Genomic DNA, 21,289 nt, shown 5'->3' with positions numbered 1-21,289 from the left:
AGTCTCTCTCTCAGGGTGATATCTGTACACTGACTGGTGTCTCTCAGTCTCTCTCTCAGGGTGATATCTGTACACTGACTGGTGTCTCTCAGTCCCTCTCTCAGGGAGATATCTGTACGCTGACTGGTGTCTCTCAGTCTCGCTCTCTCAGGGAGATATCTGTACACTGACTGGTGTCTCTCAGTCCCTCTCACTCAGAGAGATATCTGTACACTGACTGGTGTCTCTCAGTCCCTCTCTCTCAGGGAGATATCTGTACGCTGACTGGTGTCTCTCAGTCTCGCTCTCTCAGGGAGATATCTGTACACTGACTGGTGTCTCTCAGTCTCACTCTCAGGGAGATATCTGTACACTGACTGGTGTCCCTCAGTTCCTCTCTCTCTGGGAGATATCTGTACACTGACTGGTGTCTCTCAGTCCCTCTCTCTCAGGGAGATATCTGTACACTGACTGGTGTCTCTCAGTCCCTCTCTCTCAGGGAGATATCTGTACACTGACTGGTGTCTCTCAGTCCCTCTCTCTCAGAAAACAAGCACACAGATGCAGAATCAATACAGAAGGTTTTTGTTTAATGAAAAGATCTTGTGCCATCCCCCATTCACAAACCACACAATTGTCATGGAGTCCGTGACGGCCGCATCTAATTTCTCTTGATCTGTCGGCTTAGTCCAGCGGGGGTCATGCCCGCCTGCGAGGCTCCCTGATTCGTTCCCATCTGCAGCCCAATGATGGACTGCCCCTGCCGCATCTGTTCGTCGGTGAAGGAGCGAGGGTTCTGTGCAGCTTTCCTGGTTTAAAAGCAAAGTGAGCCAACTGGTGTCAGATAAAATTACCCGTCTCTCTCAAACCCCCCCCCCCCCCGGCTTTGCACAGTGCCCATCGCCCAAGACAGGTACAGCACAGTGTTAGATACAGAGTAAAGCTCCCTCTACACTGTCCCCATCAAACACTCCCAGGACAGGTACAGCACGGGGTTAGATACAGAGTAAAGCTCCCTCTACACTGTCCCCATCAAACACTCCCAGGACAGGTACAGCACGGGGTTAGATACAGAGTAAAGCTCCCTCTACACTGTCCCCATCAAACACTCCAAGGACAGGTACAGCACGGGGTTAGATACAGAGTAAAGCTCCCTCTACACTGTCCCCATCAAACACTCCCAGGACAGGTACAGCACGGGGTTAGATACAGAGTAAAGCTCCCTCTACACTGTCCCCATCAAACACTCCCAGGACAGGTACAGCATGGGTTAGATACAGAGTAAAGCTCCCTCTACACTGTCCCCATCAAACACTCCAAGGACAGGTACAGCACGGGGTTAGATACAGAGTAAAGCTCCCTCTACACTGTCCCCATCAAACACTCCCAGGACAGGTACAGCATGGGTTAGATACAGAGTAAAGCTCCCTCTACACTGTCCCCATCAAACACTCCCAGGACAGGTACAGCACAGGGTTAGATACAGAGTAAAGCTCCCTCTACACTGTCCCCATCAAACACTCCCAGGACAGGTACAGCACGGGGTTAGACACAGAGTAAAGCTCCCTCTACACTGTCCCCTTCAAACATTCCCAGGACAGGTACAGCACGGAGTTAGATACAGAGTAAAGCTCCCACTACGCTGTCCCCATCAAACACTCCCAGGACAGGTACAGCACGGGGCTAGATACGGAGTAAAGCTTCCACTACACTGTCCCCATCAAACACTCCCGGGACAGGTACAGCACTGGGTTAGATACAAAGTAAAGCTCCCACTACACTGTCCCCATTCAAACACTCCCGGGACAGGTACAGCACGGGGTTAGATACAGAGTCAAGCTCTCACTACGCTGTCCCCATCAAACACTCCCAGGACAGGTACAGCACGGGGTTAGATACAGAGTAAAGCTCCCTCTACACTGTCCCCATCAAACACTCCCAGGACAGGTACAGCACGGGGTTAGATACAGAGTAAAGCTCCCACTATGCTGTCCCCAACAAACGCTCCCAGGACAGGTACAGCACGGGGTTAGATACAGAGTAAAGCTCCCTCTAAACTCTCCCCATCAAACACTCCCAGGACAGGTACTGCACAGGGTTAGATACAGAGTCAAGCTCCCACTACGCTGTCCCCATCAAACACTCCCAGGACAGGTACAGCACGGGGTTAGATACAGAGTAAAGCACCCTCTACACTGTCCCCATCAAACACTCCCAGGACAGGTACAGCACGGGGTTAGATACAGAGTAAAGCTCCCACTATGCTGTCCCCAACAAACGCTCCCAGGACAGGTACAGCACGGGGTTAGATACAGAGTAAAGCTCCCTCTACACTGTCCTCATCAAACACTCCCAGGATAAGTACAGCACGGGGTTAGATACAGAGTAAATCTCCCTCTACAGTGTCCTCATCAAACAGTCCCAGGTCAGGTACAGCACATGGTTAGATACAGAGTAAAGCTTCCTCTACACTGTCCCCATCAAACACTCCCAGGACAGGTACTGCACTGGGTTAGATACAGAGTAAAGCTCCGTCTACAATGTCCCCATCAAACACTCCCAGGACAGGTACAGCACAGGGTTAGATACAGAGTAAAGCTCCCTCTACACTGTCCCCATCAAACACTCCCAGGACAGGTGCAGCACAGGGTTAGGTACAGAGTAAAGCTCCCTCTCCACTGTCCCCATCAAACACTCCCAGGACAGCTACAGCACGGGGTTAGATACAAAGAAAAGCTCCCACTACGCTGTCCCCATCAAACACTCCCAGGACAGGTACAGCACCGGGTTAGACACAGAGTAAAGCACTCTCTACACTGTCCCCACCAAACACTCCCAGGACAGGTATAGTACGGGGTTAAATACAGAGTAAAGCCTCCTCTATACTGTCCCCATCAAACACTCCCAGTACAGGTACAGTACATGGTTAGATACAGAGTATAGCTCCCTCTGCACTTTCCCCATCAAACACTCCCAGGACAGGTACAGCACGGGGTTAGATACAGAGTAAATCTCCCTCTACACTGTCCTCATCAAACAGTCCCAAGTCAGGTACAGCACATGGTTAGATACAGAGTAAAGCTTCCTCTACTCTGTCCCCATCAAACACTCCCAGGACAGGTACAGCATGGGGTTTGATACAGTGTAAGGCTCCCTCTACACTCCCCATCAAACAATCCCAGGACAGGGACAGTACGGGGTTAGATACAGAGTAAAACTCCCTCTACACTGTCCCCATCAAACACTCCCAGGACAGGTACTGCACAGGGTTAGATACAGAGTAAAGCTCCGTCTACAATGTCCCCATCAAACACTCCCAGGACAGGTACAGCACAGGGTTAGATACAGAGTAAAGCTCCCTCTACACTGACCCCATCAAACACTCCCAGGACAGGTGCAGCACAGGGTTAGGTACAGAGTAAAGCTCCCTCTCCACTGTCCCCATCAAACACTCCCAGGACAGCTACAGCACGGGGTTAGATACAAAGAAAAGCTCCCACTACGCTGTCCCCATCAAACACTCCCAGGACAGGTACAGCACCGGGTTAGACACAGAGTAAAGCACTCTCTACACTGTCCCCATCAAACACTCCCAGGACAGGTACAGCACACAGTTAGAAACAGAGTAAAGCTCCCTCTACACTGTCCCCATCAAACACTCCCAGGACAGGTACAGCACGGGTTTAGACACAGAGTAAAGCACTCTCTACACTGTCCCCATCAAACATTCTCAGTACAGGTACAGTACATGGTTAGATACAGAGTAAAGCTCCCTCAACACTGTCCCCACCAAACACTCCCAGGACAGGTATAGCACGGGGTTAAATACAGAGTAAAGCCTCCTCTACACTGTCCCCATCAAACACTCCCAGTACAGGTACAGTACATGGTTAGATGCAGAGTATAGCTCCCTCTGCACTTTCCCCATCAAACACTCCCAGGACAGGTACAGCACGGGGTTAGATACAGAGTAAAGCTCCCTCAACACTGTCCCCATCAAACACTCCCAGGACAGGTACAGCATGGGGTTAGATACAGAGTAAAGCTCCCTCTACACTGTCCCCATCAAACACTCCCAGGACAGGTACAGCACGGGGTTAGATACAGAGTAAGGCTCCCTCTACACTGTTGCCATCAAACAATCCCAGGACAGGTACAGCACGGTGTTGGATACAGAGTAAAGCTCCCTCTACACTGTCCCCATCAAACACTCCCAGGACAGGTACAGCACGAGGTTAGATACAGAGTAAAGCTCCCTCTACCCGGTCCCCTTCAAACACTCCCAGGACAGGTACAGCATGGGTTAGATACAGAGTAAAGCTCCCTCTACACTGTCCTCATCAAACACTCCCAGGACAGGTACAGCACAGTGTTAGATACAGAGTAAAGCTCCCTCTACACTGTCCCCATCAAACACTCCCAGGATAGGTACAGCACAGGGTTAGATACAGAGTAAACCTCCCAATACACTGTCCCTATCAAACACTCCCAGGACAGGTACAGCACGGAGTTAGATACAGAGTAAAGCTCCCTCTACACTGACCCCATCAAACACTCCCAGGATAGGTACAGCACAGGGTTAGATACAGAGTAAAGCTCCCTCTACACTGTCCCCATCAAACACTCCCAGGACAGGTACAGCACGGGTTAGATACAGAGTAAAGCTCCCTCTATACTGTCCCCATCAAACACTCCGAGGAAAGGTACAGCACGAGGTTAGATACAGAGTAAAGCTACCTCTGCACTGACCCCATCAAACACTCCCAGTACAGGTACAACACAGGGTTACATACAGAGTAAAGCTCCCACTACGCTGTCCCCATCAAACACTCCCAGGACAGGTACAGCACGGGGCTAGATACGGAGTAAAGCTTCCACTACACTGTCCCCATCAAACACTCCCGGGACAGGTACAGCACTGGGTTAGATACAAAGTAAAGCTCCCACTACACTGTCCCCATTCAAACACTCCCAGGACTGGTACAGCACGGGGTTAGATACAGAGTCAAGCTCGCACTACGCTGTCCCCATCAAACACTCCCGGGACAGGTACAGCACGGGGTTAGATACAAAGTAAAGCTCCCACTACACTGTCTCCATCAAACACTCCCAGGACTGGTCCAGCACAGGGTTAGATACAGAGTCAAGCTCCCACTACGCTGTCCCCATCAAACACTCCCAGGACAGGTACAGCACGGGGTTAGAGACAGAGTAAAGCTCCCTCTACACTGTCCCCATCAAACACTCCCAGGACAGGTACAGCACGGGGTTAGATACAGAGTAAAGCTCCCACTATGCTGTCCCCAACAAACGCTCCCAGGACAGGTACAGCACGGGGTTAGATACAGAGTAAAGCTCCCTCTATACTATCCCAATCAAACACTCCCAGGGCAGGTACAGCACGGGGTTAGATACAGAGTAAATCTCCCTCTAAACTCTCCCCATCAAACACTCCCAGGACAGGTACTGCACAGGGTTAGATACACAGTAAAGTTCCCTCTACAATGTCTCCATCAAACACTCGCAGGACAGGTACAGCATGGGTTAGATACAGAGTAAAGCTCCCTCTACACTGTCCTCATCAAACACTCCCAGGACAGGTACAGCACAGGGTTAGATACAGAGTAAATCACCCTCTGCACTGTCCCCATCAAACACTCCCAGGATAAGTACAGCACGGGGTTAGATACAGAGCAAATCTCCCTCTACACTGTCCCCATCAAACACTCCCAGGACAGGTGCAGCACAGGGTTAGGTACAGAGTAAAGCTCCGTCTACAATGTCCCCATCAAACACTCCCAGGACAGGTACAGCACAGGGTTAGATACAGAGTGAAGCTCCCTCTACACTGTCCCCATCAAACACTCCCAGGACAGGTGCAGCACAGGGTTAGATACAGAGTAAAGCTCCCTCTCCACTGTCCCCATCAAACAATCCCAGGACAGCTACAGCACGGGGTTAGATACAAAGAAAAGCTCCCACTACGCTGTCCCCATCAAACACTCCCAGGACAGGTACAGCACCGGGTTTGACACAGAGTAAAGCACTCTCTACACTGTCCCCATCAAACATTCTCAGGACAGGTACAGTACATGGTTTAGATACAGAGTAAAGCTCCCTGAACACTGTTCCCACCAAACACTCCCAGGACAGGTATAGCACGGGGTTAAATACAGAGTAAAGCCTCCGCTACACTGTCCCCATCAAACACTCCCAGTACAGGTACAGTACATGGTTAGATACAGAGTATAGCTCCCTCTGTACTTTCCCCATCAAACACTCCCAGGACAGGTACAGCACGGGGTTAGATACACAGTAAAGTTTCCTCTACACTGTCCCCATCAAACACTCCCAGGACAGGTACAGCATGGGGTTTGATACAGTGTAAGGCTCCCTCTACACTCCCCATCAAACAATCCCAGGACAGGGACAGTACGGGGTTAGATACAGAGTAAAACTCCCTCTACACTGTCCCCATCAAACACTCCCAGGACAGGTACTGCACAGGGTTAGATACAGAGTAAAGCTCCGTCTACAATGTCCCCATCAAACACTCCCAGGACAGGTACAGCACAGGGTTAGATACAGAGTAAAGCTCCCTCTACACTGTCCCCATCAAACACTCCCAGGTCAGGTACAGCACACAGTTAGAAACAGAGTAAAACTCCCTCTACACTGTCCCCATCAAACACTCCCAGGACAGGTACAGCACGGGGTTAGATACAGATTAAAGCTCCCTCTACACTGTCCCCATCAAACATTCTCAGTACAGGTACAGTACATGGTTAGATACAGAGTAAAGCTCCCTCAACACTGTCCCCACCAAACACTCCCAGGACAGGTATAGCACGGGGTTAAATACAGAGTAAAGCCTCCTCTACACTGTCCCCATCAAACACTCCCAGTACAGGTACAGTACATGGTTAGATACAGAGTATAGCTCCCTCTGCACTTTGCCCATCAAACACTCCCAGGACAGGTACAGCACGGGGTTAGATACAGAGTAAAGCTCTCTCAACACTGTCCCCATCAAACACTCCCAGGACAGGTACAGCACGGGGTTAGATACAAAGTAAAGCTCCCTCAACACTGAACCCATCAAACAATCCCAGGACAGGTACAGCACGGTGTTGGATACAGAGTAAAGCTCCCTCTACACTGTCCCCGTCAAACAATCCCAGGACAGCTACAGCACCGGGTTAGATACAGAGTAAAGCTCCCTCGACACGGTCCCCATCAAAACTCCCAGAACAGGTACAGCATAGGGTTAGATACAGAATAAAGCTCCCTCGACACTGTCCCCGTCAAACAATCCCAGGATAGGTACAGCACGGGGTTAGATACAGAGTAAAGCTCTCTCTTCACTGTTCCCATCAAACACTCCCAGGACAGGTACAGCACGGGGTTAGATACAGAGTAAAGCTCCCTCAACACTATGCCCATCAAACACTCCCAGGACAGGTACAGCACAGGGTTAGATACAGAGTAAAACTCACTCGACACTGTCCCCATCGAACAATCCCAGGACAGGTACAGTACAGGGTTAGATACAGAGTAATGCTCCCTTCACACTGTCCCCATCAAACACTCCCAGGACAGGTACAGCACGGGGTTGATGCAGCGTAAAGCTCCCTCTACACTGTCCCCATCAAACACTCCCAGGACAGGGTCAGTACGGGGTTAGATACAGAGTAAAACTCCCTCTACACTGTCCCCATCAAACACTCCCAGGACAGGTACAGCACAGGGTTAGATACAGAGTAAAGCTCCCTCTACAATGTCTCCATCAAACACTCGCAGGACACGTACAGCATGGGTTAGATACTGAGTAAAGCTCCCTCTACACTGTCCTCATCAAACACTCCCAGGACAGGTACAGCACAGGGTTAGATACAGAGTAAATCTCCCTCTACACTGTCCCCATCAAACACTCCCAGGACAAGTGCAGCACAGGGTTAGACACAGAGTAAAGGTCCCTCTACACTTATTCCATCAAACACTCCCAGGACAGGTACAGCATGGGTTCGATACAGAGTAAAGCTCCCTCTACACTGTCCCCATCAAAACTCCAAGGACAGGTACAGCATGGGTTAGATACAGAGTAAAGCTGCCTCTACACTGTCCCCATCAAACAATCTCAGGACAGGTACAGTACAGGGTTAGATACAGAGTAAAGCTCCCTCAACACTGTCCCCATCAAACACTCCCAGGACAGGTACAGCATGGGGTTAGACACAGGGTAAAGCTCCTTCGACACTGTCCATATCAAACACTCCCAGGACAGGTACAGCATGGGGTTAGATACAGAGTAAAGCTCCCTCTAAACTGTCCCCATCAAACACTCCCAACACAGGAACAGCACGGGGTTACATACACCGGAAAGCTCCCTCTAAACTGTCCCAATCAAACACTCCCAGGACAGGTACAGCACCGGGTTAGATACAGAGTAAAGCTCCCTCTAAACTCTCCCCATCAAACAATCCCAGGACAGGTACAGCACGGGGTAGAAGCAGCGTAAAGCTCCCTCTACACTGTCCCCATCAAACACTCCCAGGACAGGTACAGCACGGGGTTAGATACAGAGTAAAGCTCCCACTATGCTCTCCCCAACAAACGCTCCCAGGACAGGTACAGCACGGGTTTAGATACAGAGTAAAGCTCCCTCTATACTCTCCCAATCAAACACTCCCAGGGCAGGTACAGCACGGGGTTAGATACAGAGTAAAGCTCCCTCTAAACTCTCCCCATCAAACACTCCCAGGACAGGTACTGCACAGGGTTAGATACACAGTAAAGTTCCCTCTACAATGTCTCCATCAAACACTCGCAGGACAGGTACAGCATGGGTTAGATACAGAGTAAAGCTCCCTCTACACTGTCCTCATCAAACACTCCCAGGACAGGTACAGCACAGGGTTAGATACAGAGTAAATCACCCTCTACACTGTCCCCATCAAACACTCGCAGGATAAGTACAGCACGGGGTTAGATACAGAGTAAATCTCCCTCTACACTGTCCTCATCAAACAGTCCCAGGTCAGGTACAGCACATGGTTAGATACAGAGTAAAGCTTCCTCTACACTGTCCCCATCAAACACTCCCAGGACAGGTACTGCACAGGGTTAGATACAGATTAAAGCTCCGTCTACAATGTCCCCATCAAACACTCCCAGGACAGGTACAGCACAGGGTTAGATACTGAGTAAAGCTCCCTCAACACTATGCCCATCAAACACTCCCAGGACAGGTACAGCACGGGGTTAGATACAGAGTAAAGCTCCCTCAACACTATGCCCATCAAACACTCCCAGGACAGGTACAGCACGGGGTTCGATACAGAGTAAAGCTCCCTCTACACGGTCCCCATCAAACACTCCCAGGACAGGTACAGCACAGGGTTAGATACAGAGTAAAACTCACTCGACACTGTCCCCATCGAACAATCCCAGGACAGGTACAGTACAGGGTTAGATACAGAGTAATGCTCCCTTCACACTGTCCCCATCAAACACTCCCAGGACAGGTACAGCACGGGGTTGATGCAGCGTAAAGCTCCCTCTACACTGTCCCCATCAAACACTCCCAGGACAGGGTCAGTACGGGGTTAGATACAGAGTAAAACTCCCTCTACACTGTCCCCATCAAACACTCCCAGGACAGGTACAGCACAGGGTTAGATACAGAGTAAAGCTCCCTCTACAATGTCTCCATCAAACACTCGCAGGACACGTACAGCATGGGTTAGATACAGAGTAAATCTCCCTCTACACTGTCCCCATCAAACACTCCCAGGACAAGTGCAGCACAGGGTTAGACACAGAGTAAAGGTCCCTCTACACTTATTCCATCAAACACTCCCAGGACAGGTACAGCATGGGTTCGATACAGAGTAAAGCTCCCTCTACACTGTCCCCATCAAAACTCCAAGGACAGGTACAGCATGGGTTAGATACAGAGTAAAGCTGCCTCTACACTGTCCGCATCAAACAATCTCAGGACAGGTACAGTACAGGGTTAGATACAGAGTAAAGCTCCCTCGACACTGTCCCCATCAAACACTCCCAGGACAGGTACAGCATGGGGTTAGACACAGGGTAAAGCTCCTTCGACACTGTCCCCATCAAACACTCCCAGGACAGGTACAGCATGGGGTTAGATACAGAGTAAAGCTCCCTCTAAACTGTCCCCATCAAACACTCCCAACACAGGAACAGCACGGGGTTACATACACCGGAAAGCTCCCTCTAAACTGTCCCAATCAAACACTCCCAGGACAGGTACAGCACGGGGTTAGATACAGAGTAAAGCTCCCTCTAAACTCTCCCCATCAAACAATCCCAGGACAGGTACAGCACGGGGTAGAAGCAGCGTAAAGCTCCCTCTACACTGTCCCCATCAAACACTCCCAGGACAGGTACAGCACGGGGTTAGATACAGAGTAAAGCTCCCACTATGCTCTCCCCAACAAACGCTCCCAGGACAGGTACAGCACGGGGTTAGATACAGAGTAAAGCTCCCTCTATACTCTCCCAATCAAACACTCCCAGGGCAGGTACAGCACGGGGTTAGATACAGAGTAAAGCTCCCTCTAAACTCTCCCCATCAAACACTCCCAGGACAGGTACTGCACAGGGTTAGATACACAGTAAAGTTCCCTCTACAATGTCTCCATCAAACACTCGCAGGACAGGTACAGCATGGGTTAGATACAGAGTAAAGCTCCCTCTACACTGTCCTCATCAAACACTCCCAGGACAGGTACAGCACAGGGTTAGATACAGAGTAAATCACCCTCTACACTGTCCCCATCAAACACTCCCAGGATAAGTACAGCACGGGGTTAGATACAGAGTAAATCTCCCTCTACACTGTCCTCATCAAACAGTCCCAGGTCAGGTACAGCACATGGTTAGATACAGAGTAAAGCTTCCTCTACACTGTCCCCATCAAACATTCCCAGGACAGGTACTGCACAGGGTTAGATACAGAGTAAAGCTCCCTCAACACTATGCCCATCAAACACTCCCAGGACAGGTACAGCACGGGGTTAGATACAGAGTAAAGCTCCCTCAACACTATGCCCAGCAAACACTCCCAGGACAGGTACAGCACGGGGTTCGATACAGAGTAAAGCTCCCTCTACACGGTCCCCATCAAACACTCCCAGGACAGGTACAGCACAGGGTTAGATACAGAGTAAAACTCACTCGACACTGTCCCCATCGAACAATCCCAGGACAGGTACAGTACAGGGTTAGATACAGAGTAATGCTCCCTTCACACTGTCCCCATCAAACACTCCCAGGACAGGTACAGCACGGGGTTGATGCAGCGTAAAGCTCCCTCTACACTGTCCCCATCAAACACTCCCAGGACAGGGTCAGTACGGGGTTAGATACAGAGTAAAACTCCCTCTACACTGTCCCCATCAAACACTCCCAGGACAGGTACAGCACAGGGTTAGATACAGAGTAAAGCTCCCTCTACAATGTCTCCATCAAACACTCGCAGGACACGTACAGCATGGGTTAGATACAGAGTAAATCTCCCTCTACACTGTCCCCATCAAACACTCCCAGGACAAGTGCAGCACAGGGTTAGACACAGAGTAAAGGTCCCTCTACACTTATTCCATCAAACACTCCCAGGACAGGTACAGCATGGGTTCGATACAGAGTAAAGCTCCCTCTACACTGTCCCCATCAAAACTCCAAGGACAGGTACAGCATGGGTTAGATACAGAGTAAAGCTGCCTCTACACTGTCCCCATCAAACACTCCCAGGACAGGTACAGCATGGGGTTAGACACAGGGTAAAGCTCCTTCGACACTGTCCCCATCAAACACTCCCAGGACAGGTACAGCATGGGGTTAGATACAGAGTAAAGCTCCCTCTAAACTGTCCCCATCAAACACTCCCAACACAGGAACAGCACGGGGTTACATACACCGGTAAGCTCCCTCTAAACTGTCCCAATCAAACACTCCCAGGACAGGTACAGCACGGGGTTAGATACAGAGTAAAGCTCCCTCTAAACTCTCCCCATCAAACAATCCCAGGACAGGTACAGCACGGGGTAGAAGCAGCGTAAAGCTCCCTCTACACTGTCCCCATCAAACACTCCCAGGACAGGTACAGCACGGGGTTAGATACAGAGTAAAGCTCCCACTATGCTCTCCCCATCAAACACTCCCAGGACAGGTACTGCACAGGGTTAGATACACAGTAAAGTTCCCTCTACAATGTCTCCATCAAACACTCGCAGGACAGGTACAGCATGGTTTAGATACAGAGTAAAGCTCCCTCTACACTGTCCTCATCAAACACTCCCAGGACAGGTACAGCACAGGGTTAGATACAGAGTAAATCACCCTCTACACTGTCCCCATCAAACACTCCCAGGATAAGTACAGCACGGGGTTAGATACAGAGTAAATCTCCCTCTACACTGTCCCCATCAAACACTCCCAGGACAGGTGCAGCACAGGGTTAGGTACAGAGTAAAGCTCCCTCTCCACTGTCCCCATCAAACACTCCCAGGACAGCTACAGCACGGGGTTAGATACAAAGAAAAGCTCCCACTACGCTGTCCCCATCAAACACTCCCTGGACAGGTACAGCACCAGGTTTGACACAGCGTAAAGCTCCCTCTACACTGTCCCCATCAAACACTCCCAGGACAGGGTCAGTACGGGGTTAGATACAGAGTAAAACTCCCTCTACACTGTCCCCATCAAACACTCCCAGGACAGGTACAGCACAGGGTTAGATACAGAGTAAAGCTCCCTCTACAATGTCTCCATCAAACACTCGCAGGACACGTACAGCATGGGTTAGATACTGAGTAAAGCTCCCTCTACACTGTCCTCATCAAACACTCCCAGGACAGGTACAGCACAGGGTTAGATACAGAGTAAATCTCCCTCTACACTGTCCCCATCAAACACTCCCAGGACAAGTGCAGCACAGGGTTAGACACAGAGTAAAGGTCCCTCTACACTTATTCCATCAAACACTCCCAGGACAGGTACAGCATGGGTTCGATACAGAGTAAAGCTCCCTCTACACTGTCCCCATCAAAACTCCAAGGACAGGTACAGCATGGGTTAGATACAGAGTAAAGCTGCCTCTACACTGTCCCCATCAAACAATCTCAGGACAGGTACAGTACAGGGTTAGATACAGAGTAAAGCTCCCTCAACACTGTCCCCATCAAACACTCCCAGGACAGGTACAGCATGGGGTTAGACACAGGGTAAAGCTCCTTCGACACTGTCCATATCAAACACTCCCAGGACAGGTACAGCATGGGGTTAGATACAGAGTAAAGCTCCCTCTAAACTGTCCCCATCAAACACTCCCAACACAGGAACAGCACGGGGTTACATACACCGGAAAGCTCCCTCTAAACTGTCCCAATCAAACACTCCCAGGACAGGTACAGCACCGGGTTAGATACAGAGTAAAGCTCCCTCTAAACTCTCCCCATCAAACAATCCCAGGACAGGTACAGCACGGGGTAGAAGCAGCGTAAAGCTCCCTCTACACTGTCCCCATCAAACACTCCCAGGACAGGTACAGCACGGGGTTAGATACAGAGTAAAGCTCCCACTATGCTCTCCCCAACAAACGCTCCCAGGACAGGTACAGCACGGGTTTAGATACAGAGTAAAGCTCCCTCTATACTCTCCCAATCAAACACTCCCAGGGCAGGTACAGCACGGGGTTAGATACAGAGTAAAGCTCCCTCTAAACTCTCCCCATCAAACACTCCCAGGACAGGTACTGCACAGGGTTAGATACACAGTAAAGTTCCCTCTACAATGTCTCCATCAAACACTCGCAGGACAGGTACAGCATGGGTTAGATACAGAGTAAAGCTCCCTCTACACTGTCCTCATCAAACACTCCCAGGACAGGTACAGCACAGGGTTAGATACAGAGTAAATCACCCTCTACACTGTCCCCATCAAACACTCCCAGGATAAGTACAGCACGGGGTTAGATACAGAGTAAATCTCCCTCTACACTGTCCTCATCAAACAGTCCCAGGTCAGGTACAGCACATGGTTAGATACAGAGTAAAGCTTCCTCTACACTGTCCCCATCAAACACTCCCAGGACAGGTACTGCACAGGGTTAGATACAGATTAAAGCTCCGTCTACAATGTCCCCATCAAACACTCCCAGGACAGGTACAGCACAGGGTTAGATACTGAGTAAAGCTCCCTCAACACTATGCCCATCAAACACTCCCAGGACAGGTACAGCACGGGGTTAGATACAGAGTAAAGCTCCCTCAACACTATGCCCATCAAACACTCCCAGGACAGGTACAGCACGGGGTTCGATACAGAGTAAAGCTCCCTCTACACGGTCCCCATCAAACACTCCCAGGACAGGTACAGCACAGGGTTAGATACAGAGTAAAACTCACTCGACACTGTCCCCATCGAACAATCCCAGGACAGGTACAGTACAGGGTTAGATACAGAGTAATGCTCCCTTCACACTGTCCCCATCAAACACTCCCAGGACAGGTACAGCACGGGGTTGATGCAGCGTAAAGCTCCCTCTACACTGTCCCCATCAAACACTCCCAGGACAGGGTCAGTACGGGGTTAGATACAGAGTAAAACTCCCTCTACACTGTCCCCATCAAACACTCCCAGGACAGGTACAGCACAGGGTTAGATACAGAGTAAAGCTCCCTCTACAATGTCTCCATCAAACACTCGCAGGACACGTACAGCATGGGTTAGATACAGAGTAAATCTCCCTCTACACTGTCCCCATCAAACACTCCCAGGACAAGTGCAGCACAGGGTTAGACACAGAGTAAAGGTCCCTCTACACTTATTCCATCAAACACTCCCAGGACAGGTACAGCATGGGTTCGATACAGAGTAAAGCTCCCTCTACACTGTCCCCATCAAAACTCCAAGGACAGGTACAGCATGGGTTAGATACAGAGTAAAGCTGCCTCTACACTGTCCGCATCAAACAATCTCAGGACAGGTACAGTACAGGGTTAGATACAGAGTAAAGCTCCCTCGACACTGTCCCCATCAAACACTCCCAGGACAGGTACAGCATGGGGTTAGACACAGGGTAAAGCTCCTTCGACACTGTCCCCATCAAACACTCCCAGGACAGGTACAGCATGGGGTTAGATACAGAGTAAAGCTCCCTCTAAACTGTCCCCATCAAACACTCCCAACACAGGAACAGCACGGGGTTACATACACCGGAAAGCTCCCTCTAAACTGTCCCAATCAAACACTCCCAGGACAGGTACAGCACGGGGTTAGATACAGAGTAAAGCTCCCTCTAAACTCTCCCCATCAAACAATCCCAGGACAGGTACAGCACGGGGTAGAAGCAGCGTAAAGCTCCCTCTACACTGTCCCCATCAAACACTCCCAGGACAGGTACAGCACGGGGTTAGATACAGAGTAAAGCTCCCACTATGCTCTCCCCAACAAACGCTCCCAGGACAGGTACAGCACGGGGTTAGATACAGAGTAAAGCTCCCTCTATACTCTCCCAATCAAACACTCCCAGGGCAGGTACAGCACGGGGTTAGATACAGAGTAAAGCTCCCTCTAAACTCTCCCCATCAAACACTCCCAGGACAGGTACTGCACAGGGTTAGATACACAGTAAAGTTCCCTCTACAATGTCTCCATCAAACACTCGCAGGACAGGTACAGCATGGGTTAGATACAGAGTAAAGCTCCCTCTACACTGTCCTCATCAAACACTCCCAGGACAGGTACAGCACAGGGTTAGATACAGAGTAAATCACCCTCTACACTGTCCCCATCAAACACTCCCAGGATAAGTACAGCACGGGGTTAGATACAGAGTAAATCTCCCTCTACACTGTCCTCATCAAACAGTCCCAGGTCAGGTACAGCACATGGTTAGATACAGAGTAAAGCTTCCTCTACACTGTCCCCATCAAACACTCCCAGGACAGGTACTGCACAGGGTTAGATACAGAGTAAAGCTCCCTCAACACTATGCCCATCAAACACTCCCAGGACAGGTACAGCACGGGGTTAGATACAGAGTAAAGCTCCCTCAACACTATGCCCAGCAAACACTCCCAGGACAGGTACAGCACGGGGTTCGATACAGAGTAAAGCTCCCTCTACACGGTCCCCATCAAACACTCCCAGGACAGGTACAGCACAGGGTTAGATACAGAGTAAAACTCACTCGACACTGTCCCCATCGAACAATCCCAGGACAGGTACAGTACAGGGTTAGATACAGAGTAATGCTCCCTTCACACTGTCCCCATCAAACACTCCCAGGACAGGTACAGCACGGGGTTGATGCAGCGTAAAGCTCCCTCTACACTGTCCCCATCAAACACTCCCAGGACAGGGTCAGTACGGGGTTAGATACAGAGTAAAACTCCCTCTACACTGTCCCCATCAAACACTCCCAGGACAGGTACAGCACAGGGTTAGATACAGAGTAAAGCTCCCTCTACAATGTCTCCATCAAACACTCGCAGGACACGTACAGCATGGGTTAGATACAGAGTAAATCTCCCTCTACACTGTCCCCATCAAACACTCCCAGGACAAGTGCAGCACAGGGTTAGACACAGAGTAAAGGTCCCTCTACACTTATTCCATCAAACACTCCCAGGACAGGTACAGCATGGGTTCGATACAGAGTAAAGCTCCCTCTACACTGTCCCCATCAAAACTCCAAGGACAGGTACAGCATGGGTTAGATACAGAGTAAAGCTGCCTCTACACTGTCCCCATCAAACAATCTCAGGACAGGTACAGTACAGGGTTAGATACAGAGTAAAGCTCCCTCGACACTGTCCCCATCAAACACTCCCAGGACAGGTACAGCATGGGGTTAGACACAGGGTAAAGCTCCTTCGACACTGTCCCCATCAAACACTCCCAGGACAGGTACAGCATGGGGTTAGATACAGAGTAAAGCTCCCTCTAAACTGTCCCCATCAAACACTCCCAACACAGGAACAGCACGGGGTTAGATACACCGGAAAGCTCCCTCTAAACTGTCCCAATCAAACACTCCCAGGACAGGTACAGCACGGGGTTAGATACAGAGTAAAGCTCCCTCTAAACTCTCCCCATCAAACAATCCCAGGACAGGTACAGCACGGGGTAGAAGCAGCGTAAAGCTCCCTCTACACTGTCCCCATCAAACACTCCCAGGACAGGTACAGCACGGGGTTAGATACAGAGTAAAGCTCCCACTATGCTCTCCCCATCAAACACTCCCAGGACAGGTACTGCACAGGGTTAGATACACAGTAAAGTTCCCTCTACAATGTCTCCATCAAACACTCGCAGGACAGGTACAGCATGGGTTAGATACAGAGTAAAGCTCCCTCTACACTGTCCTCATCAAACACTCCCAGGACAGGTACAGCACAGGGTTAGATACAGAGTAAATCACCCTCTACACTGTCCCCATCAAACACTCCCAGGATAAGTACAGCACGGGGTTAGATACAGAGTAAATCTCCCTCTACACTGTCCTCATCAAACAGTCCCAGGTCAGGTACAGCACATGGTTAGATACAGAGTAAAGCTTCCTCTACACTGTCCCCATCAAACACTCCCAGGACAGGTACTGCACAGGGTTAGATACAGATTAAAGCTCCGTCTACAATGTCCCCATCAAACACTCCCAGGACAGGTACAGCACAGGGTTAGATACTGAGTAAAGCTCCCTCTACACTGTCCCCATCAAACACTCCCAGGACAGGTGCAGCACAGGGTTAGGTACAGAGTAAAGCTCCCTCTCCACTGTCCCCATCAAACACTCCCAGGACAGCTACAGCACGGGGTTAGATACAAAGAAAAGCTCCCACTACGCTGTCCCCATCAAACACTCCCTGGACAGGTACAGCACCAGGTTTGACACAGAGTAAAGCACTCTCTACACTGTCCCCATCAAACACTCCCAGGACAGGTACAGCACGGGTTAGATACAGAGTAAAGCTCCCTCTATACTGTCCCCATCAAACACTCCGAGGAAAGGTACAGCACGAGGTTAGATACAGAGTAAAGCTACCTCTGCACTGACCCCATCAAACACTCCCAGTACAGGTACAACACAGGGTTACATACAGAGTAAAGCTCCCACTACGCTGTCCCCATCAAACACTCCCAGGACAGGTACAGCACGGGGCTAGATACGGAGTAAAGCTTCCACTACACTGTCCCCATCAAACACTCCCGGGACAGGTACAGCACGGGGTTAGATACAGAGTCAAGCTCCAACTCCGCTGTCCCCATCAAACACTCCCAGGACAGGTACAGCACGGGGTTAGAGACAGAGTAAAGCTCCCTCTACACTGTCCCCATCAAACACTCCCAGGACAGGTACAGCACGGGGTTAGATACAGAGTAAAGCTCCCACTATGCTGTCCCCAACAAACACTCCCAGGACAGGTGCAGCACAGGGTTAGGTACAGAGTAAAGCTCCCTCTCCACTGTCCCCATCAAACACTCCCAGGACAGCTACAGCACGGGGTTAGATACAAAGAAAAGCTCCCACTACGCTGTCCCCATCAAACACTCCCTGGACAGGTACAGCACCAGGTTTGACACAGAGTAAAGCACTCTCTACACTGTCCCCATCAAACACTCCCAGGACAGGTACAGCACGGGTTAGATACAGAGTAAAGCTCCCTCTATACTGTCCCCATCAAACACTCCGAGGAAAGGTACAGCACGAGGTTAGATACAGAGTAAAGCTACCTCTGCACTGACCCCATCAAACACTCCCAGTACAGGTACAACACAGGGTTACATACAGAGTAAAGCTCCCACTACGCTGTCCCCATCAAACACTCCCAGGACAGGTACAGCACGGGGCTAGATACGGAGTAAAGCTTCCACTACACTGTCCCCATCAAACACTCCCGGGACAGGTACAGCACGGGGTTAGATACAGAGTCAAGCTCCAACTCCGCTGTCCCCATCAAACACTCCCAGGACAGGTACAGCACGGGGTTAGAGACAGAGTAAAGCTCCCTCTACACTGTCCCCATCAAACACTCCCAGGACAGGTACAGCACGGGGTTAGATACAGAGTAAAGCTCCCACTATGCTGTCCCCAACAAACGCTCCCAGGACAGGTACAGCACGGGGTTAGATACAGAGTAAAGCTCCCTCTATACTATCCCAATCAAACACTCCCAGGGCAGGTACAGCACGGGGTTAGATACAGAGTAAAGCTCCCTCTAAACTCTCCCCATCAAACACTCCCAGGACAGGTACTGCACAGGGTTAGATACACAGTAAAGTTCCCTCTACAATGTCTCCATCAAACACTCGCAGGACAGGTACAGCATGGGTTAGATACAGAGTAAAGCTCCCTCTACACTGTCCTCATCAAACACTCCCAGGACAGGTACAGCACAGGGTTAGATACAGAGTAAATCACCCTCTACACTGTCCCCATCAAACACTCCCAGGATAAGTACAGCACGGGGTTAGATACAGAGTAAATCTCCCTCTACACTGTCCTCATCAAACAGTCCCAGGTCAGGTACAGCACATGGTTAGATACAGAGTAAAGCTTCCTCTACACTGTCCCCATCAAACACTCCCAGGACAGCTGCAGCACAGGGTTAGGTACAGAGTAAAGCTCCCTCTCCACTGTTCCCACCAAACACTCCCAGGACAGGTATAGCACGGGGTTAAATACAGAGTAAAGCCTCCGCTACACTGTCCCCATCAAACACTCCCAGTACAGGTACAGTACATGGTTAGATACAGAGTATAGCTCCCTCTGTACTTTCCCCATCAAACACTCCCAGGACAGGTACAGCACGGGGTTAGATACAGAGTAAAGCTTCCTCTACACTGTCCCCATCAAACACTCCCAGGACAGGTACAGCATGGGGTTTGATACAGTGTAAGGCTCCCTCTACACTCCCCATCAAACAATCCCAGGACAGGGACAGTACGGGGTTAGATACAGAGTAAAACTCCCTCTACACTGTCCCCATCAAACACTCCCAGGACAGGTACTGCACAGGGTTAGATACAGAGTAAAGCTCCGTCTACAATGTCCCCATCAAACACTCCCAGGACAGGTACAGCACAGGGTTAGATACAGAGTAAAGCTCCCTCTACACTGTCCCCATCAAACACTCCCAGGACAGGTGCAGCACAGGGTTAGGTACAGAGTAAAGCTCCCTCTCCACTGTCCCCATCAAACACTCCCAGGACAGGTACAGCACACAGTTAGAAACAGAGTAAAACTCCCTCTACACTGTCCCCATCAAACACTCCCAGGACAGGTACAGCACGGGGTTAGACACAGAGTAAAGCTCCCTCTACACTGTCCCCATCAAACACTCCCAGGACAGGTACAGCACGGGGTTAGATACAGAGTAAAGCTCCCTCAACACTGTCCCCACCAAACACTCCCAGGACAGGTATAGCACGGAGTTAAATACAGAGTAAAGCCTCCTCTACACTGTCCCCATCAAACACTCCCAGTACAGGTACAGTACATGGTTAGATACAGAGTATAGCTCCCTCTGCACTTTCCCCATCAAACACTCCCAGGACAGGTACAGCACGGGGTTAGATACAGAGTAAAGCTCTCTCAACACTGTCCCCACCAAACACTCCCAGGACAGGTACAGCACGGGGTTAGATACAAAGTAAAGCTCCCTCAACACTGAACCCATCAAACACTCCCAGGACAGGTACAGCACGGGGTTAGATACAGAGTAAGGCTCCCTCTACACTGTTGCCATCAAACAATCCCAGGACAGGTACAGCACGGTGTTGGATACAGAGTAAAGCTCCCTCTACACTGTCCCCGTCAAACAATCCCAGGACAGCTACAGCACCGGGTTAGATACAGAGTAAAGCTCCCTCGACACGGTCCCCATCAAAACTCCCAGAACAGGTACAGCATAGGGTTAGATACAGAATAAAGCTCCCTCGACACTGTCCCCGTCAAACAATCCCAGGATAGGTACAGCACGGGGTTAGATACAGAGTAAAGCTCTCTCTTCACTGTTCCCATCAAACACTCCCAGGACAGGTACAGCACGGGGTTCGATACAGAGTAAAGCTCCCTCTACACGGTCCCCATCAAACACTCCCAGGACAGGTACAGCACAGGGTTAGATACAGAGTAAAACTCACTCTACACTGTCCCCATCGAACAATCCCAGGACAGGTACAGTACAGGGTTAGATACAGAGTAATGCTCCCTTCACACTGTCCCCATCAAGCACTCCCAGGACAGGTACAGCACGGGGTTGATGCAGCGTAA

At 50.4% G+C, this 21,289-nt stretch overlaps 1 protein-coding gene across 1 annotated transcript in view; it reads right to left on the bottom strand.

Moving 5' to 3' along the window:
• Positions 1 to 548: 548 nt before the first annotated feature.
• Positions 549 to 21,289, bottom strand: part of LOC140406273 (transgelin-2-like) — a gene marked incomplete at its 5' end in the record, with an annotated part of 51,928 nt that continues 31,187 nt past the window's right edge. Inside the window, one exon of the mRNA XM_072494383.1 lies at positions 549 to 788. Coding sequence (XP_072350484.1) covers positions 641 to 788 — 148 coding nt within the window. The remainder of the gene's footprint in view (positions 789 to 21,289) is intronic.

This window comes from Scyliorhinus torazame, unplaced genomic scaffold (genome assembly GCF_047496885.1).
Source record: "Scyliorhinus torazame isolate Kashiwa2021f unplaced genomic scaffold, sScyTor2.1 scaffold_398, whole genome shotgun sequence".
NCBI lineage: Eukaryota > Metazoa > Chordata > Chondrichthyes > Carcharhiniformes > Scyliorhinidae > Scyliorhinus > Scyliorhinus torazame.
This window is presented reverse-complemented; position numbering and strand designations above follow the sequence as displayed.